Raw genomic sequence first — 22,182 nt, 5'->3', positions numbered from 1 at the left:
GAGGAAAGAAAGAAAAGACCAAGATGGATGTCAGAGGAGACTCTGAATCTTGCTCTTGAACATCGAGCAGCTTAAGCAAAAGGAAGAAATGATGAACTAAAAGAACTGAACAGAAGATTTCAAAGGGCAGCTCAAGAAGAAAGTATTATAATGACATATGCAAACAGCTGGAGATAGAAAACCAAAAGGAAAGGACACACTTGGCATTTCTCAAGCTGAAAGAACTGAAGAAAAAATTCAAGACTCGAGTCGCAATAGTGAAGGATTCTATGGGGAAAATATTAAATGATGCAGGAAGCACCAAAAGACAATGGAAGGAATACAAAGGGTCATTATACCAAAAAGAATTAGTTGATGTTCAGCCACTTCAAGAGGCAACATATGATCAGGAACCGATGGTACTGAAGGAAGAAGTCCAAGCTGCTCTGAAGGCATTGGCAAAAAACAAGGCTCCAGGAATTGACAGAATATCAACTGAGATGTTTCAACAAACAGATGCAGTGCTGGAAGTGCTCACTCATCTATGCCAAGAAATTTGGAAGACAGCTACCTGGTCAACCAAAGGGAAGAGATCCATACTCAAGCCTATTCCCAAGAAAGGTGATCCAAATGAATGCAGAAATTATCAAACAATATCATTAATATCACATGCAAGCAAAATTTTGCTGAAGATCATTCAAAAGCAGCTGCAGCAGTATATCGACAGGGAACTGCCAGAAATTCAAGCTAGATTCAGAACAGGACGTGGAATCAGGGATATCACTGCTGATGTCAAATGGATCCTGGCTGAAAGCAGAGAATACCAGAAGGATGTTTACCTGTGTTTTATTGATTATGCAAAGATATTCGACTGTGTGGATCATAAACTATGGATAACATTTCGAAGAATAGGAATTCCAGAACACTTAATTGTGCTCATGAGGAACCTGTACATAGATCAAGAGGCAGTTTGTTTGAACAGAACAAGGGGAAACTGAGTGGTTTAAAGTCAGGAAACGTGTGCATCACGGCTGTATCATTTCACCATACTTATTCAATATGTATGCTGAGCAAATAATTCAAGAAGCTGGACTATATGAAGAAGAACAGGGATCAGGATTGGAGGAAGACTCATTAAGAACCAGCATTATGCAGATGACAGAAGCTGGCTTGCTGAAAGTGAAGAGGACTTGAAGCACTTACTGGTGAAGATCAAAGACCACAGCCTTCAGTATGGATTACACCTCAACATAAAGAAAACAAAAATCCTCACAACTGTACCAATAAGCCCCATCATGATAAAGAGAGAAAAGACTGAAGTTGTCAAGGTTTTCATTTTACTTGGATCCACAATCAACACCCATGGAAGCAGCAGTCAAGAAATCAAAAGATGCATTGCACTGGGCAAATCTGCTGCAAAGGACCTTTTTAAAGGGTTGAAAAGTAGAGATGTCACCTTCAAGGCTAACATGTGCCTGACCCAAGCCATGGTACTTTCAGTTGCATTATATGCACGTGAAAGCTGGACAACGAATAAGGAAGACGGAAGAAAAATTGATGCCTTTGAATTGTGGTGTCATCGGAAAAATATTGAATATACCACGGACTGCCAAAAGAAAGAACAAATCTGTCTTGGAGGAAGCACAATCAGAATGCTACTGGGAAGCAAGGATGGCAAGACTGTGTCTTACATACTTTGGACATGTTGTCAGGAGGGATCAGTCCCTGGAGAAGGATATCAACCTTGGTAAAGTACAGGGTTTGTGGAAAAGAGGAAGACCCTCAACGAGATGGACTGACACAGTGGCTGCAACAATGGGCTGCAAGCATAACAATGACTGTAAGGATGGAGTAGGACTGGGTAGTGTTTCGTTCTGTGGTACATAGGGTCTCTATGAGTCAGAGCTGACTCGAGGGCACCTAACAACAGCAACAACAAAGAGAAGCATCTTAGACACAAACACAAAATATATAAAAAATCGAACAATGGAAAAAATATGTGAAGCACAGCGTAACCAGAAAAGAGCATGAGTGGCAATACTAATCTCAGATACTATAAACTTTAAGTAAAAATCAACCATAAAAGACAACTCCCAGTGAACCCAGTGCCGTCGAGTTGATTCTGACTCATAGCGACTCTATAGGACAGAGTAGAGCTGCCCCGCAGAGTTTCCAAGGAGCGCCCGGACATTATGTAATGATTAAAGGTACAATTCCTATGCGTCTGTCAGTTTGTTGTACTGTAGTGACTTGTGTGTTGCTGTGATGTTGGGAGATATGCCACCAGTATTTCAAATACCAACAGGGTCACCATGGTGGACAGGTTTCAGCTCAGCTTCCAGACTAAGACAGACTAGGAAGAAGGACCTGGCAGTCTGTCAATGAAAATCTTATGAATAGCAGCAGCATATTGTCTGATATAGTGCCTGAAGATGAGCCCCTCAGGTTGGAAGGCATTCAAAATACCACTGAGGAAGAGCTGCTGCCTCAAAGTAGAGGTGACCTTAATGACATGGATGAAGTCAAGCTTTTGGGACATTCATTTGCTGATGTGGCATGACTTGAAATGAGAAGAAACAGCTGCAAACATTCATTAATAATCAGAATACTATAAAAAATTATACTCCACAAATTTGAGAACCTAGACAAATTTCTGGGAACACACACAAATTTCTGGAAACACAAACTGAGATAGAAACTCTGAAGAGACGCAAAACAAGAAAAGAGATTGAAGAGGCAATTAAAAAAACTTCCAAAAAAAAAAAGACCTGGCCTGGATGGCTTCACTGGACAATACTACCAAACATTCAGAGAAGAGCTCACATCAATACTCCTCATACTATTTCAGAGTATAGAAAAAGAAGGAATACTCCTGAATTCATTCTACGAAGCTGGCATAACCCTGATGCCAAAGCCAGGCAATGATACCACAAAAAAAAAAAAAAGAAAAAGGAAAATTATAGATCAATATCTCACATGAATATAGGTGCAGAAATTCTCATCAAAATTCTAGCCAATAGAATTCAGCATCAAATTAAAAAAATAATACATCACGAGCAAGTGGGATTCATACCAGGTATGCAGGGATGGTTCAGCATTAGAAAATCGGTCAACTTAATTCACCAAAAAAATAGAACAAAAGAATCACATGATCATCTCAATTGATGCAGAAAAGGCATTACATAAAGTCCAAAACCCATTCCTGATAAAAACCGTCAATAAAATAGGAGTAGAAAGGAAATTCCTCAACATAATAAAGAGTATCTATACAAAACCAGCAAAGAATATCATTCTCAATGGACAGAAGCTGAAATGGGAACAAGACAAGGATGACGTTTATCACCACCTGTATTTAATATTGGGAAACCCTGGTGGTGTAGTGGCTAAGAGTTTGGCTGCTAACCAAAAGGTCAGCAGTTCGAATCCACCAGGTGCTCCTTGGAATCTCTATGGGGCAGTTCTACTCTGTCCTATAGGATTGCTCTTAGTTGGAACCGACTCAAAGGCAATGAGTTAATGGGTTATTTAAAATTCTGCTTGAAGACCTATGTAGAGCAATAAGGCAAGAAAAAGAAATAAAGGGTATCCAAATTGGAAAAGAAGCGTATCCAAAATTTGAAAAGTTGACCGATTTTCTAATGCTGAACCATCCTTGCATACCTGGTATGAATCCCACTTGCTCGTGATGTATTTTGTTTTTTTAATATGATGCTGAATTCTATTGGCTAGAATTTTGTTGAGAATTTCTGCATCTATATTCATGTGAGATATTGATCTATAATTTTCCTTTTTTTTTTTTGTGGTATCTTTGCCTGGCTTTGGTATCAGGGTTATGCCAGCTTCATAGAATGAATTCAGGAGTATTCCTTCTTTTTCTATACTCTGAAAGAGTTTGAGTAGTACTGATGTGAGCTCTTCTATCTATCCCTATTCACAGATGACATGATCCTGTACATAGAAAGCCCCCAAGATTTCACAAGAAAACTTCTAGAACTAATAGAAAGATTCAGCAATGTAGCAGGGTACAAGATCAATATACAAAAATCAGTTGGGTTTCTATATACCAACAAAGAGAATTTTGAAGAGGAAATCAGGAAAATAATACCATTTATAATAGCCCCTAAAAAGATAAAATACTTTGGAGTAAATCTGACCAGGGATGTAAAAGACGTATACAAAGAGAACTACAAACACTATTGCAAGAAACCAAAAGTTGTTGTTGTTGTTAGGTGCCGTCGAGTCAGTTCCGACTCATAACCACCCTATGCACAACAGAAGGAAACACGGCGCGGTCCTGCGCCATCTTACAATCTTTGTTATGCTTGAGCTCATTGTTGCAGCCACTGTGTCAATCCACCTTGTTGAGGGTCTTCCTCTTTTCTGCTGACCCTGTACTCTGCCAAGGATGATGTCCTTCTCCAGGGGCTGATCCCTCCTGACAACATGTCCACAGTAGGTAAGATGCAGTCTCGCCATCCTTGCCTCTAAGGAGCATTCTGGCCGCACTTCGTCCAAGACAGATTTGTTCGTTCTTTTGGCAGTCCATAGTATATTCAATCCTTGGAAAATCTATGGGGCAGTTCTACTCTGTCCTATAGGGTCGCTATGAGTTGGAATCGACTCGATGGCACTATATATATATACATATATATTCAATATTCTTCGCCAACACCACAACTCTAAGGCATCAACTCTTCTTCAGTCTTCTTTATTCATTGTCTAGCTTTCACATGCATATGATGTGATTGAAAATACCATGGCCTGGGTCAGGCTCACCTTAGTCTTCAGGGTGAAATCTTTGCTCTTCAACACTCTTAAGAGGTCCTTTGCAGCAGATTTGCCTAATGCAATGGGTCTTTTGATTTCTTGACTGCTGCTTCCATGGGTGTTGATTGTGGATCCAAGTAAAATGAAATCCTTGACAACTTCAATCTTTTCTCTGTTTATCATGATGTTGCTCATTGGTCCAGTTGTGAGGATTTTTGTTCTCTTTATGTTGAGGTGTAATCCATACTGAAGGTTATGGTCTTTGATCTTCATTAGTAAGTGTTTCAAGTCCTCTTCACTTTCAGCAAGCAAGGTTGTGTCATCTGCATAATGCAGGTTGTTAATGAGTCTTCCTCCAATCCTGATGCCCCGTTCTTCTTCATATAGTCCAGCTTCTTGAATTATTTGCTCAGCATACAGATTGGATAGGTATGCTGAAAGAATACAATCCTGGCGCACACTTTTCCTGACTTTAAACCAATCAGTATCCCCTTGTTCTGTCCAAACAACTGCCTCTTGATCTATGTACAGGTTCCTCATGAGCACAATTAAGTGTTCTGGAATTCCCATTCTTCCCAATGTTACCCATAATTTGTTATGATCCACACAGTCGAATGCCTTTGCATAATCAATAAAACACAGGTAAACATCCTTCTGGTATTCTCTGCTTTCAGCCAGGATCCATCTGACATTAGCAATGATATCCCTGGTTCCACGTCCTCTTCTGAAACTGGCCTGAATTTCTGGCAGTTCCCTGTTGATATACTGCTGTAGCCGTTTTTGAATGATCTTCAGCAAAATTTTGCTTGCGTGTGATATTAATGATATTGTTCTATAATTTCCACATTCAGCTGGATCACCTTTCTTGGGAATAGGCATAAATATGGATCTCTTCCAGTCAGTTGGCCAGGAAGCTATGTTCCATATTTCTTGGCATAGACAAGTGAGCACCTCCAGTGCTGCACCTGTCTGTTGAAACATCTCAATTGATATTCCATCAATTCTTGGAGGCTTGTTTTTTGCCAATGCCTTCAGAGCAGCTTGGACTTCTTCCTTTAGTACCATCACTGGGTCCTGATCATATGCTACCTCTTGAAATGGTTGAATATCGACTAATTCTTTTTGGTATAATGATTCTGTGTATTCCTTCCATCTTCTTTTGATGCTTCCTGCGTCGTTTAATATTTTCCCCATGGAATCCTTCACTATTGCAACTCAAGGCTTGAATTTTTCTTTAGTTCTTTCAGTTTGAGAAATGCCAAGCGTGTTCTCCCCTTTTGGTTTTCCGTCTCCAACTCTTTGCACGTGTCATTATAATACTTTACTTTGTCTTCTCGAGGGGCCCTTTGAAATCTTCTGTTCAGTTCTTTTACTTCATCAATTCTTCCTTTTGCTTTAGCTGCTGGATGCTCAAGAGCAAGTTTCAGAGTCTCCTCTGACATGCATCTTGGTCTTTCTTTCCTGTCTTTTCAGTGACTTCTTGGTTTCTTCATGGATGATGTCCTTGATGTCATTCCACGACTTGTCTGGTCTTCGGTCACTAGTGTTCAATGTGTCAAATCTATTCTTGAGATGGTCTCTAAATTCAGGTGGGATATACTCAAGGTCATATTTTGGTTCTCGTGGACTTGTTCTGATTTTCTTCAGTTTCAGCTTGAACTTGCATATGAGCAATTGATGATCTGTTCCACAGTCAGCCCCGGGCCTTGTTCTGACTGATGATATTGAGCATTTCCACTGTCTGTTTCCACAGACGTAGTTAATTTGATTTCTGTGTGTTCCATCTGATGAGGTCCATGTGTACAGTTACCTTTTATGTTGGTGAAACCAAAAGAGACCTACATAAATGGAAAAAACATACCATGTTCCTGGACAGAGAGACTCAACATTGTGAAAATGTCAATCCTACCGAAAGTGATCTACAGATATAATGCAGTCCTGATCAAAATATCAACAACATTCCTTAACTAGATGGAAAAACTAAGCATCAACTTTGTATAGAAAGAAAGAGGTCCTGGATAAGCAAAGCATTATTGAAGAGAAAGAACAAAGTAAGAGGCCTCATATTACCTGATTTCAGAACCTACTATATTGCCAGGGTCATCAAAACAGCCTGGTGCTGGTACAATGACAGACACATAGACCAATGGGGCAGAAACTTAAACCCAGGTATAAATCCATCCACCTATGGTTAGCTGACCTTTGACAAAGCCCCAAAGTCCATGAAATAGGGGAAAAGACAGTCTATTTAACAAATGGTGCTGTAAAATTGGATGTCCATCTGTAAAAAAATAAAACAGGACCCATACCTCACACCATACAGAATAACTAACTCAAAATATATAAAAAACCTAAATATAAAATCTAAAATGATGAAGACCATGGGGGAAAAAAAAAGGGACACTGCTAGGGGTCCTAATACATGGCATAAATTCAATACAAACCATAAGTAACAATTCACAAACACCAGAAGATAAACTAGATAACTGGGAGTGGCTAAAAATTAAACACTTATGCTCAGCAAAAGACTTCATCAAAAGAGAACCTACAGACTGGAAAAAAATTTTTGGCTATGACATATCTGACAAGGGTCTAATCTCTAAAAGCTATAGAATACTTTAACATCTCTACAATAAAAAGACAAATAATCCAATTAAAAACGGGCAAAGGACATGAACAGATACTTCACCAAAGAAGACATTCAGGCAGCTAATAGACACATGAGGAAATGCTCGAGATCATTAGTCGTTACCAAAGAAACCAATCCCGCTGCTGTCGAGTCAATTCCAACTAATAGCGACCCTATAGGACAGAGGAGGACTGCCCCATAGGGTTTCCAAGGAGCAGATAGTTGATTCGAACTGCCTTACTTTTGGTTAGCAGCCGTAGCTTTTAACCACTGTGCTACCAGGGTGCCTCATTAGTCATTAGACATTAAAGAAATGCAAATCAAAACTACAATGAGATTACTATCTCACCCTGATAATACATGTATGAATCAAAAAAACAGGAAATAAAAAATGTCGGAGACGTTGGGGGGAAATTGGAACTCTCACGTACTGCTAGTGGAATGTAAAATGGTACAACCACTATGGAAAACAATATGGTGCCTCCTTAAAAAACTAGAAACAGAAATACCATATGATCCAGGAATCCCACTCAAAGAACATATCCTAGAGAAATGAGCCATCACATGAATAGACATATGCACATCCATGTTTATTGCAGCACTATTTACAATAGCAAAAAGATGGAAACAACCTAAGAGTCCATCAACAGATGAATGGTTAAACAAATCATGGTATATATGCACAATGGAATACTATGCAATGATAAAGAATAATGATGAATCTTCGAAACATCTCACAACATGGATGAGTCTGGAGGGCACTATGCTGAGTGAAATAAGTCAATTACAAAAGAACAAATGTTGTATGAGACCACTATTATAAAAACCCAAGAAAAGGTTGGCACACAGAAAAACAAAACAAAATAAAACAATTTTTGATGGTTATGAGAGAGGGGAGGAGTGAGGAGGGGGAATAACCAACTAGATAATAGACAAGTGTTAACTTTGGTGAAAAGAAAGACGACACATAATATAGGGGAAGTCAGCAAAAGGCAAAGCCATAGAAGCTTCCTAGACACATCCAAACACCTTGAGGGACCTGGGCCTGCGGGCTGGGGACCATGGTCTCGGAGGACATCTAACTCAGTTGGCACAACACAGTTCATAAAGAAAATGTTCTATATCCTACTTTGGTAAGTAGCATCTGGGGCCTTAAAAGCTTGTGAGTAGCCATCTAAAATACATCTCTTGGTCCCATCACATTTGGGGCAAAGGAGAATGAAGAAAATGAAAGACACAAGGAAGACTTTAGTCCAAAAGACTAATGGAACACATGAATCACAGCCTCCAGCAGCCTGAGCCTAGAACAAATAGATGGTGCCTGGCTACCACCATCAACCACTCTGACAAGGATCACAATAGAGGGTTTTGGACAGAGTCAGAGAAAAATGTAGAACAAAATTCAAATTAACAAAAAAGACTAGACTTACTGGTCTGACAGAGACTGTTGTTGTTAGGTGCCGTCAAGTTAATTCTGGCTCATAGTGACCCTATGTACAAGAGAGCGAAAAACTGCCTGGTCCTTTGCCATCCTCACAATCATTATTAGGCTTAAGCCCATTGTTGCAGCCACTATGTCAATGCATTTAGTTGAAGTTCTTCCTCTTCTTTGCTGACCCTCTACTTTACCAAGAATGATGTCCTTCTCCAGGGACTGATCCCTTCTGAAAACATGTCTAAAGTACGTGAGACGTAGTCTCACCATCGTTGCTTCCAAGGAGCATTCTTGTGGCACTTCTTGCAAGACAGGTTTTTTTTTTTTTTTTTTTTTTGGCAGTCCATGGTATATTCAACATTCCTTGCCAACACCACAATTCAAAGGCATCAATTCTTCTTTGGTTTTCCTTATTCATCATCCAGCTTTCACATTTATATGAGACGACTGAAAACACCATGGCTTGGGTCAGGTGCACCTAGGTCTTCGAGGTGACATCTTTGCTCTTCAACACTTTAAAGAGGTCTTTTGCAGCAGATTTGCCTAATGCAATGCGTCTTTTGATTTCCTGACTGCTGCTTCCATAGGTGTTGATTGTGGATCTGAGTAAAATGAAATCTTGACAATTTCAGTCTTTTCTCTGCATATCAACATGTTGCTTATTGGTCCAGTTGTGAGGATTTTTTTTCCTTTATAAAGTTGAGGTGTAATCCATACTGAAGTCTGTGGTCTTCGATCTTCATCAGTAAGTGGTTCAAGTTCTCTTCACTTTCAGCAAGCAAGGTTGCGTCATCTGCATAACAAAGGTTGTTAACGAGTCTTCTTCCAATCCTGTTGCTGCATCCAGCTTCTTGGATTATTTGCTCAGCATACAGGTTGAACAGGTATGGTGAAAGGATAGAAACCTGATGCACACCTTTCCTGACTTTAAACCGTGCCGTATCACCTTGTTCTGTTTGAACGACTGTCTCTTGATCTATGTACAGGTTCCTCATGAACACAATTAAGTGTTCTGGAATCCCATTCTTTGCAGTGTTATCCATAATTTGTTATGATCCACAGAGCCGAATACCTTTGCATAGTCAATAAAACACAGGTAAACATTTTTCTGGTACCCTCTGCTTTCAGCCAGGATCCATCTGACATCAGCAATGATATCCCTGGTTCTCCATCCTCTTCTGAATCTGGGTTGAATTTCTGACAGCTCCCTGTCAATGTACTGCTGCAGCTGCTTTTGAATGATCTTCAGCAAAATTTTACTTGGGTGTGATATTAATGATATTGTTTACGGAGTCAACATATATATAGTCTCCCTCTCTGACACAGACTAGACAGGCCTATAAAACAAATAATAACACACATGAGGAAGGTGTTTCTTAGTTCAATCAAGTATATGAGACCAAATAGGCAATTCCTGCCCAAAGGCAAAGACGAGAAGGCAGCAAGGGACAGGAAACCTAGACAAATGGATGTGGGGAATCCAAGACTGTAAAGTGAAAAAGGGTGAGTACTGACACATTGCAGAGATTGCAACCAATGTCACAAAATAATTTGCGTATAAATTTTTAAATGAAAAACTAATTTGTGCTGTAAACTTTCACCTAAAATATAATACAATAAAAAAAAGAAGCTAGACAAAGAAGAGCAAATTAAACCCAAAATAAGAAGGAAGATAATAATAAAGATAAAAGTAGATATCAGTGAAAAGGAAAATGGATAAAAAATACAGAAATTCAATAAAAGTAAAAAGCTCAAAAATATTGATAAACTCCTAGCTAGCCTAAGCAAGTTAGAGAGGGAGAGAGTAAGGAGACAGAGGAACACAAATTACCAATACCAGGAATGAAAGGAAGGCTATCGCTAGTTATCTCTAATAAAAAAAAGGTTTTGATTATTAAACATCCAAATCAGTTTAAAACTCTGATTTCCCATTTGATTGAAAGTTTTTATGACCATTATTACTAGCTTGATCTGTGGCTGAAAGGACTCCATGGACATGGAGAAGAAGTCTTAGTCTGCTCTTTAATTGCTCTTCTATTTCTTCTGGATCTCTCAGGGTTTGGGAACAGAGAATAAAAAATAGGGGGATTAAGTCTCTGCTTAACTTCTGGGGTTCTACTCCTCTCTCTGATAGTTGTCAATTGCTTCTCTAGGCTAACATAATGGAGAGGCTGGACTCATCCCAACTTTTGATCACATCTTAGCAGCTTTCTTTAGAATGTGGGAATATTTGGAATAGTTAGCTTTTTTTTTTTTTTTTTTCTTTTTTGGCTAATCATGGACCCTAGTCATCAATTTCAGGATAAGAGCAAAAGGCTCACTTAATATCCTAATACACCTTTCCCCCTTACAACCTTAATTATAAACACAACCAAGAACTAATCAAAACCAACAATAATAAATCATTAAATATTTTTGACATTATATGAATGATGTTTTAGAAAGGTTTGTCTTGCAGCATAGTAACGTGAGAAGAGACCTTGGAAATGGCACTTGCGTATAAAATTATTGCAGAGGCATGGGGAAGAGGTAATGAGTATGTGTTTTGTGGGTAAAAACTGATTATGTTGGGTTGAAAGAGTAAACTGTAACTGCCAAGTTTTGAGTACAGGTAACTGGGAGAATAGAAGTACTTGTGGCAGAATGAGAGAAGCCAGAAATACGCTTATGGGGGAAGATGATGAATAATACAAATATTCATTAAATTACAGCATTAAAATAAAAATAAAAATCTAAAATCAATTAGCATTCAAAGATAATGATCAGACACAGACTGCAAAGTGTTATATTTTAAAGAGCATAATCTTGATTGTGGCTTCTATTTTTACCAAAGTTTTGTTGGAAAATTTGATGTTTCCTTTGGACCCATCAATAATTTAAAAATATTTTAACAAAAAACTTATCTAGAAAATTTACTACTCCCATTGATAACAAAAGACTTCAGATATGTTTTCTGCTTCCCCCACCCCTGCAATTCTAATGGAATTTTCAAACCTAGAGGGCACAGTGTGTTCATACTCAAGTTACCTGAAAGTTTTCAAGGTGTAATGTATCTTGTTAGTAGAATGTGTGCATTCTAGAATTATGAAACTACGGCTTTCAGAGTATTTTGATCTCGATAATAATAAGTAAGCTTGACTTCTATAATTCAGCTTTGTATGGTTTTCAAGTCTATGTTTTTTTTTTTTTTTTTGTCACAGCAGTTAAGGGCTGGGAGCAGCCTAAGAAGAGAATGTGCTACTAGACAACCCACTACTTGCATACATATTGGAAATTCTGAAGCATCTATCACTAAAAGAATTTTGTCAGAAAAAAAGATATTTTATGTTCTCTAAATTATAAATGTTCACTTGTTTTAATAAGCGAAGCATGTGCAAAGGGAAAGTCAATCACCTTTACACATCCCCACTTACCTCCCTGAAGTAATCAAGGTTAACAGCCTGGTCTGTATCCCTTCCATAGCCTTGCCTCTAGCCCCATATAAACATACCACACATTTGTAGTGGTTTTATTTGTTTTTAACAACATAAAATTGTACTATACATACTATTTTGAAAAGAATTTATTTCTAAATAATGGACATTGAAGTCTGTAATTTTTTCTTATACATACATATATGTATATGTGTGTGTGTACACACACACACACACACCAAAACCAAGTAAAACCCATTGCCATTGACTTGATTTCAACTCATAGTGACCCTGTAGGACAGAATAGAACTTCCCCACAGGGTTTCCAAGGCTGTAACCTTTACAGAAACGGGCTGCCACATCTTTCTACCGAGAGCAGCTTGGTGGGTTCGAACTGCTAATCTTTTGGTCAGCAGCCAAGTGCTTTTACCACTGTGTCACTAGAACTCTTTAATATATATACTCACACATACATTTTTAAATAATTTTATATAAATAGAATCACATCACACATGTTGAGATACTTTTAAAACAGTCCCTCCTTCTCTTTCTTTTTCTTTCCTGCCCTCTTCTTATCCTAACTTTTTTCTTCTCTCTTGCCTCTGAGCTTCCCTCCCATTCCCTGCCCCAGCCACCCGAGACTTTGTGTGTCTGTTTTTCTCTATGCTCTTAACCTCTTGCTCATACACAGGTGTGCACTCATATACCCCTCCATATTTTTATTGATGCTTAGATTTACTCTTGTGTGAATGGCCTGTTCATACCTTTTACCCATTTTTTATTAAGACAATTATCTTTGTTTGTCAATTTGTAGAACTCCTTATATATTGTAGATACTAACTACATTTGTATTTGAAAACTTCTTTCAAATAAATTTTTTTTACTTTTGTGTGGCAAAAGAAATTGCAAACTTCTTTTTTTCATTGTCATTTCTGTTGTGTTGTTAAAGTCTACTGGGTCTGCTTTTTCTTCATATGACATTTGAGATTCACATCTTACTTAAAAAGATTCTAGATTTTCTTTTAAGTTTATAATGTTCTTTTCTTACAGTGAAACTTTTACCCATCTGGAATTTATTTTTGATGTGGTAGGAAAAAATTCAACTTTCTTTACTTCCAGATGGAAAGTCAGTTGTACCAGCACCATATGTTAAAAAGTCATTCTTTTTCCAACAAACTGAAATACTCCTTGTGCCATACAAGACACTATTGTATATATTGGGGCCTCTTTCTAGATTCACTATTGTCTTTCACTGATGTATTTTTCCACTTCTATGCCAATACCATATTGATTTGATTACAATGGCTTCAGAGCATACTGTTATCTGACAACAAAATTTTCCCTCTCCCATATTATTATTCTTTTTAATAGTTTCCTTGTTTAGTCTTTGGCATTTCTTTTGGCAAATTAACTTCAAGATTATTTTATACACTTTTCTTCCTTCCCCCACAAAATCTTGTATTCTAATTAAAATTATAGTAAGTGTATATATTAACTTTAGGAAAACTGACATTTTAATGACGAATCTTTTCTCTGCCTAAAAATTGACCAACCCATCTAAATGCTATACTTGCATTCTTATTTGGCTTTACCATATCTATAATTACACTTAATAGAACCATACAGCTTACCTGTGAACTAAAGCTATCTACTGAAAAAATAGCTAAACATCTTAGTACTTTATATTACATTTCAGTTGGCTCTTTCTTGGCTTTCATCTGTAGTACAATCAATATCTGATTATTGTTGGCATTGGTTTGTTTCATCATCCTACCAGGATTCTACAATAGAATGTCAAACACATTTATTTCTGTTCTGGCTGCCTCCTTAAGGTGTAAGGCTCTTGCTGCTCCAGTTGGAGGAGTTATGAATTCAAATAGCATTTTGCATCACTGTCCATTTGGTTCTGATATTTGACAAGTAATCTTTTTCTGATCTAGCTCAAATCCATTTTAATCTCTTTAACTTCAGTAATTTTACATTATATTTTTCTAAAGCTGGTTATTCTCCTTTGATGTCAAACTGGGGGGAAAATCCTTAAGTGTGTGTTGTCTTTAGATTCATTATAAACTTACAATTAGGTGGCTTTCTTTTATATCACTGATGATCTGATTGCTTAGCTTTGTAACAATTTCATTCCATAATGATCTAGATATTTTTACATTAAAGGTTCCTGCTGGTTGCCTGTATAAATGCTATTTCATTTAAATTAAGATCATCCTCAAGTGGCATTTACCCAGATGGTACACACAATTAGTATTACCTAAAAGATAGTGCTAGGTGAAATTTTTTTTGGTCTTCTAACCAACTGTTGTTGTTATTGTGTGCTGTTGGGTCAAACTCAACTCATAGCGACCCCATATGACAGAGGAGAACTGCCCCATAGGGTTTCCAAGGCTGTAATCTTTGCAGGAACAGATTGCCAGGTCTTTCTCCTGCAGAGCTGTTGGGTGGTTCAAAGTGCCAATACTTCAGTTAGCAGCCAAGCACTTAAACATTGTGCCACCAGGGTGTTTTTAATTTTAAAAATTTGATAGTTATAATATTTGATATATTGTATTGATAGTTATATAACTTATCGGATTGTTTTTGCTTTATTTTGCTATGGTTTCTAGAAATTTAGAGCTAACTTTGGTGCTAAATTGAAGCAACTACCCCTAAGCTTCACAACTGGACCAATAAGCAACATCATGATAAATGGAGGAGACTGAAGTTGTCAAGGATTCACTTTACTCAGATCCACAATCAATGCCAATGGAAGCAGCAGTCAAGAAGTCAAATGACGTATCGCACTGGGCAAATCTGCTGCAAAAGACCTCTTTAAAGTGTTGAAAAGCAAAGATGCCACTTTGAAGACTAAGGTGGACAATGAATAGGAAAGACCCAAGAAGAACTGATGCGTTTGAATTACGGTGTTTGTGAAGAATACTGAAAATACCATGGACTGCCAGTAGAATGAACAAATCTGCCTTGGAAGAAGTACAGCCAGAATTCTCCTTAGAAGGGAGGATAGTGAGACTTCGTCTTATGTGCTTTGGACGTGTTATCAGAAGGAACTAGTCCGTGGAGAAGGACGCCATGCTTGGTAAAGCAGAGTGTCGGCGAAAAAGAGGAAGACCCTCAATGAGATAGACAGTGGCTGCAACAATGGGCTCAAACATAGCAATGACTGTGAGGGTGGCACAAGACCAGCCAATGTTTCATTCTGTTGTATACAGGGCCACTAATTTGAAACTGACTTGAAGGCACCTAACAATAACAACAACCACCACAACCCCTTAGCCTAGGCCTCTGACCAAAGTATCTAGCCAACCCTCTTTGCGCTTATTTATAGGCAGGGCCTGCTTCATGGACATGTGATCAGTGCAGTTACATCGGACCCTGCACTCAGAATGGTGCCATGCTTGGTTTAATTATTCACCATTAATGTCTTGAAATTCTTTATACTTTTATCTTTTTACTTGTATTTTGTAAGTGAAGTCCAATGGGACAACTGAGCATACAAATGAGCAGAGAAGACATTAGCAATATTCATGTTTGCTGTTTGTTGCCACTGTATTTCCACATAGGGTTTGCAATGCCCCAAGAACACAGAATTTTGGTGGACTCATAATGCACAGGGGTTCAGTGAGACTCAAAGTGAGTACAAAATAAGCATGTTACATTTATGACTATTATTATTTTTTTTAACTGGGGACCCTGACAGACCCAAGAGGCCACACTTGCCATTCGAACTAGAATTTGCTTCAAATGTAGAAAGAAAGCAACAGTATTCTAAGGAACATAAATGACCGAGGAACTCAATCACATTCTTTCCTACTCCTGTTACTTCCTACTATTAGCCAACCACTTACACTGAAAATGACATAGAAGGAAAGGAAATGATAGGGCTACCCATATTTTCTTTTCGGTCATTCTTTGCTCATCAGTAAGCCAAAGGTAGAGAGTGTTGGTAGAATGTTCACATATCAAGAGGTAACATAAATAAACATAGTTGAGTTAGTTTTGTGCAGCATTTCTACTGTTTTGAAAAGAACAGCATAGACAGGATTGTATAACCTATGAAATATGAATTGTGTAATTTTGGTGATTCCATATATGAACTAAATGCTCTTATATTTGCATTTAAAACTGGCTTGCACAACATGAAGATGAACAGTAAAATTCATGTTCTTAATTGAAAATTTTAATTTTTTTCTGTACATAGAATGACATCAAATAACAAAAAACACCCTGACAAGTCAAGAGAGACCACAGAACAAAGGAAAAAGTTTTATATTTTGGAAGCTTTAATGATACTCTTTTCCTGCTTTTAGAACATGGGGTCTTACATTTTCATTTTGCACTGGGCCTTGCAATTTATGTAGCCGGCTTTGTTTATAGGTTTTGTTCTTTCAGCTTCCTTTTAATACTTCTTTAACAAGTCTCTTTTGGAAAAGAGGGAAGTTTTAAGTAATGAGGATTCTGAAGTATACACTCATAACAGATAATTTCCCCATAGAGAAGAAGTTTATAGAAACACAGGCAGGGTTCTTCCAAGAATATAGTAGAAGCTGCCTAAGGTGTCCAATTATTGTAAGGAAATCTTTTTCATAATTATGTTGAAAGAAGTACTTACACGCTTTTCAAGCTACTTTTGAATTAAGCAGTACATGTTTTTTAAAAAGTAACTGATCATTTATTGACTATGCAAAGGCATTCAACTCTGTGGATCATAACAAATTATGGATAACATTGCAAAGAATGGGAATTTCAGAATACTTAATTGTGTTCATGAGGAACCTGTACATGAATCAACAGGCAGTTGTTTGAACAGAACAAGGGGATGCTGCGTGGTTTAATGTAAGAAAAGGTGTGCATCGGGGTTGTATCCTTTCACCATACTTTTTCAATTTGTATGCTGAGCAAAATTCAAGAAGCTGGACTATATGAAGGAGAACACGGCATCAGGATTGGAGGAAGACTCATTAACGACCTACGCTATGCAGATGACACAACCCTGCATGTTAAAAATGAAGAGGACTTGAAGCATTTACTGATGAAGATCAAAGATCACAGTCTTCAGTATGGATTACACCTCAACTTTATAAAGAAAACAAAACTCTCACAACTGGACCAATAAACAACATCATAATTAACAGAGAAAAGTTGTCAAAGATTTCATTTTACTTGGATCCATAATCAACACCCATGGAAGCAGGAGTCAAGAAATCAAAAGATGCACTGCATTGGGCAAATCTGCTGCAAAAGACCTCTTAAAAGTGTTGAAAAGAAAAGGTGTCACCTTGAAGACTAAGGTGCACCTGGCCCATGCCACGGTGTTTTTAATCACATCATATGCATGTGAAAGCTAGACGATGAACAAGGAAGACAGAAGAACTGATACCTTTGAATTGTGGTGTTGGCAAAGGCTATTGAATATATCATGTACTGCCACAAGAACAAACAAATCTGTCTTGGAAGAAGTACAACCAGAATGCTCCTTAGAAGTAAGGATGGCGAGATTACATCTCACATACTTTGGACAAATTATCAGTAGGGGTCTGTCCCTGGAGAAGGTCATCATGCTTGGTAAAGTAGAGGGTCATCAAAAAAGACAAAGCCCCTCAACAAGATGGATTGACACAGTGGCTGCAACAATGGGCTCAAGCATAACGATTGTGAGGATGGTGCAGGATCGGGCAGTGTTTCTGTTGTACATAGGGTCGATATGAGTCGGAACAGACTCGTGAAACCTAAGGACAACAACAACTGATCATAGATTAGTCTACTTTCTCAGATAATTCTCTCTTATTTTATAGCAATGAACTATATGTTACTGTCTCTTTTTAAACATTTTGGTCAAACATCAATTTTGCCTAAATTGTTTTGTTTAATGCAAGTTTGTAAAGTAAAATTGTACTATACAAAACGATGTCTTCCTTGAAACTTATCCTGATATAAAGATTATAAGAGCTTAAATAAATTCAGGTAATTCAGATTCAGGTCAGACAGAAAAAAAGCAATATTATGTTGAGAGGAACTATCAAGAGACAATTGGCAAAAATAAATTTGAATGGATTCCACTAATATTGGGATGCTTCTGTATTTGCAGCTCATTTCATGTGTCTCTCTTCTTCATATGACACAACTACCCATGTGTTTGAATTTCTAAACTAAATTCCTGTAACAGGTTTGATCTGGGACTGCTTATGGTGATAACTGTCCTCTAATGGAGTCCCTGGGGCCTTGGTGGCACAGTGGTTAAGAGCTTGGCTGCTAACCAAAAGATCGGCAGTTCAAATCCACCATCCGTTCTTTGGAGACCTTATGGGGGCAATTTGACTCTGTCCTGTAGGGTCTCTAAGAGTTGGAATCAACTCGACAGCAACAAAATTTTCTTTTCTTTTTTTTGGGAATGAAGTCCCTGGGGGGTGCTAAAGGTTAAGTGCTTGACTACTAGCTGAAAGATTGGAAGTTTGAACCCACCCAGAGATGCCTCAGAAGACAGGCCTGGAGATCTGCTTCTGAAAGGTCACAGCCTCGAAAACCCTGTGGAGCAGTTCTAGTGGAATCAACTCCATGGCAATTAACAACAACAACAATGGAGAAAAAGCTCTGAATCTCACTTTCTTTGCCCTGGTAGTAACTAACCACTGGCCATGGGTGAGAGGGCATAATGTCACTTATCTCTTTCTGACAATGAATTACTGGAGGTGGGGTGGAGGAAGGCAGAACCTAATCTAGCATGTAGAATAATATATACAAGAAAAGTTCATATCATTTGATATATTCTGATGAATCATGCTCTATTTCTAAGAAAGGCCCATGTCCATAGCCTAAGCTCTAAGCATACATTACTTCAAAGACAGAATAGATTAATTCTTTAAGTTATAGGGACCAAATTTTGGGAATAGAGGATAGGGAAATCAAGCAATGGGTAAAAAGAAAAAGTTCACATTATAAATGGCTATCGGCACTTTTGCATGGCCTACGTGGTGGGCCCTTGCCTTTATCCACCCTGGTAAATAGCATGTTGTTGTTTTTAGGTGCCATCGAGTTGGTTCCAAAACACAAGTTGGAACGAAACACTGCCCCGTCCTGTGCTATCTTCACAATCATTGCTATGTTTGAGCCCATTGTTGCACCCACTGTGTCAACCCATCTCATTGAGGGTCTTCCTCTTTTCTGCTGACCCTCTACCTTACTAAGCATGATATCCTACTCTAGGGACTAGTCCCTTCTGATAACATGTCCAAAGTATGTGAGATAAAGTCTTGCCATACTTGCTTCCAAGGAGTAATCTGGCTGTACTTCTTCCAAGACAAACTTGCTCATTCTTCTGGCAGACCATGGTATATTCAATATTCTCTGACAACCCCATAATTCAAAGGTATAAATTCTCCTTCGGTCTTCCCTATTCATAGTCCAGCTTTCACATGCATATGGGGCAATTGAAAATATCATGGTTTGGGTCTGTGGTGTAATGAATTGCTTTTATGTGGCCTTTCTCACCATGGTCTTGTAACTCTCACTCAGGTGACTGACTAGGACTGTGCAGGGTAATTGTAGCCCACCAAAGGGATTGGTTGGTTTTGCCATCCTGCTGGGCTTGAAATAAGCCACCCCAGAGGTGAGAAAGAGAGAATTCCACCACAACCAAGGAAGAATAGCCAGCACATCCTTTGGACCCAGGGTCCCTCGGCTGAGAAGCTCCTGGAAGCATGAGACCGAGAGAAAGAGCAAGCTGTAACCCTGAAGATGGCAAAGAACTGAGACCTGGTGACAGGCACCTGGCAGCAGAAGTCAGTGTGGTGGGCTTCCCAGCCCATGGAGAGAGAAAGCTGAGTGTCTTTGGGCAGAGACTGAGGGCCAGGAAGAGGCTGTCCTGATGGAAGTGTTCCTGAGCCTGAATTGTAACTTGTTACTTCTCTAAAAAGTACATAATCCTATGTATTGTCTGTGAGTTCTGTGTGGCCAAGGCAATGAATTATTGAATCCAGCAGAGAAGTAAAGAGTGCTGTGGGAGGGATGGTTGATGTCAGAGTTGGTAAAGATGGCAGAGGGAGGAAGCATGTCTGACCTCTGCCTCACAGGAATCAGCCTTGGACTGCTGATCTTGATTCTCCTTCCACCCTGTGAAGTTGGAGGAGTCAGACACCTTCCCCAAGCTGTTTTTACAAGGACAGGCACACCTTAAAGTGACATCTTTGCTTGTCAACACTTCAAAGAGGTCTTTTGCAGCAGATTTGCCCAATGCAATACGTCATCTGATTTCTTGACTGCTGCTTCCATTGGCGTTGATTGTGGATACAAGTAAAATGAAATCTTTGACAACTTCAGTATTTCTCTGTTTATCATGATGTTGCTTATTGGTCTAGTTGTGAGGATTTTTGTTTTCTTTATGTTGAGGCTGTAGTCTTTGCTTTTCATCAGTAAGTGCTTCAAGTCCTCTTCACTTTCAGCAAGCAAGGCTGTTTCATCTACATATCACAGGTTGTTAATGAGTCTTCCTCCAATCCTGATGTTGTATTTTTCTTCACATAGTCCACCTTCTAGGATTATTTGCTCAGCATACAGACTGAATTAAGTATGGTGAAAGGATACAACCCCGATACACACTTTTCCTGATTTTAAACCACGCAGTATTCCCTTGTTCTGTTTGAACAACTGCCTCTTGGTCTATGTACAGGTTCTGAATGAGCACAATTAAGTGTTCTGGAATTCCCATTCTTTGCAATGTTATTCATAATTTGTTATGATCCACCAAGTTGAATGCCTTTGCATAGTGAATAAAACACAGATAAACATCTTTCTGATATTCTCTGCTTTCACCCAAGATTCATCTGACGTCAGCAATGATATCCCTCATTCCACGTCTTCTTCTGAATCTTGAATTATTGGCAGTTCCCTGTTGATGTACTGCTGCAGCTGCTTTAGAACAATCTTCAGCAAAATTTTACTTTCCTGTGATATTAACGGTATTGTTCGATAACTTCCGCATTCTGTTGGATCACCTTTCTTTGGAATGGGCACAAATATGGATCTCTTCCAGTCAGTTGGACAGGTAGCTGTCTTCCAAATTTCTTGGCATAGATGAGTGAGCACCTCCAGCATTGCATCCATTTGTTGAAACACCTCAATTGGTATTCTGTCAATTCTTGAAGTCTTGTTTTTCACCAATGCCTGGATGTTTCCCTTCAGTACCATTGGTTCTTGATCATATACTACCTCCTGAAATGGTTGAATGTTGACCAATTCTTCTATGCCATTTATTTGATTTGTCATATTATTTCTTATTGCCTTTATAATTTCCTGAGATGTATCTTTTCTTAATAAAATCTACTAGTTCTTTTTTTTTCCATTTATTTCCCCTAAAACCTTTTCTTGAGTGATGATGAAGCAAGTATAGGAGTTGTATTAGAAGACACTTACATTGTCAAAACAGCCCTGATGAGCCTGTCAGACAGAATAAGACTGAATGATTCTGTTCAGCATGGCATTTATTTCATAGCCATCTAGGATAGTTTTATTAATTAGTAAGGAGTCCTGCCCTTAGCTGAATAATTTAATAAGACCAAATTAAAAAGCATTTACTATTAATGATGTAAAAACTCTCTATTCTGAAAAGTGCTCAAAGAAACCATACATTTTTAGATTAGATTCTATAATTTTATTCTAACTTACCTTTTAAATTATGTTGATATCCAATGGTCTGCTGTAGTCCTTTTATCATATCATGAAGAGTAGCACATTCTAAAACAAAAGATAACACATTTATTTGAAAATCCTTTGGTTTCATTTTGGATTTTCTTCTCAGAGTTGAACTACTTTCAATAATATTTAATTATAAATATGAGATCTTACTGAAGAAACCAGGCATATCAAAGTAAACTACATACTAAATACTTTTTAATCAGCCTTTATGTAATATGTGTTCCAGAATTTAGTAATGAGTTTCTAAAAAAATAAAAATAAAA

The 22,182-nt window shown here is 38.2% G+C and overlaps 1 protein-coding gene across 1 annotated transcript in view; it reads right to left on the bottom strand.

Annotated features, from left to right (window-relative positions):
• The window catches only part of CCDC152 (coiled-coil domain containing 152), a 65,452-nt gene that overhangs the window by 24,200 nt on the left and 19,070 nt on the right, over window positions 1–22,182 (bottom strand). The window contains exon 3 of the mRNA XM_049863096.1: window positions 21,890–21,958. Within this exon, the coding sequence (XP_049719053.1) occupies window positions 21,890–21,958 (69 nt within the window). The remainder of the gene's footprint in view (window positions 1–21,889; window positions 21,959–22,182) is intronic.

The sequence above is a fragment of the Elephas maximus genome, chromosome 2, assembly GCF_024166365.1.
Source record: "Elephas maximus indicus isolate mEleMax1 chromosome 2, mEleMax1 primary haplotype, whole genome shotgun sequence".
Classification (NCBI taxonomy): domain Eukaryota; kingdom Metazoa; phylum Chordata; class Mammalia; order Proboscidea; family Elephantidae; genus Elephas; species Elephas maximus.
Note: the sequence above shows the minus strand (reverse complement) of the source record. Positions and strands in the feature narration are given on the sequence as shown.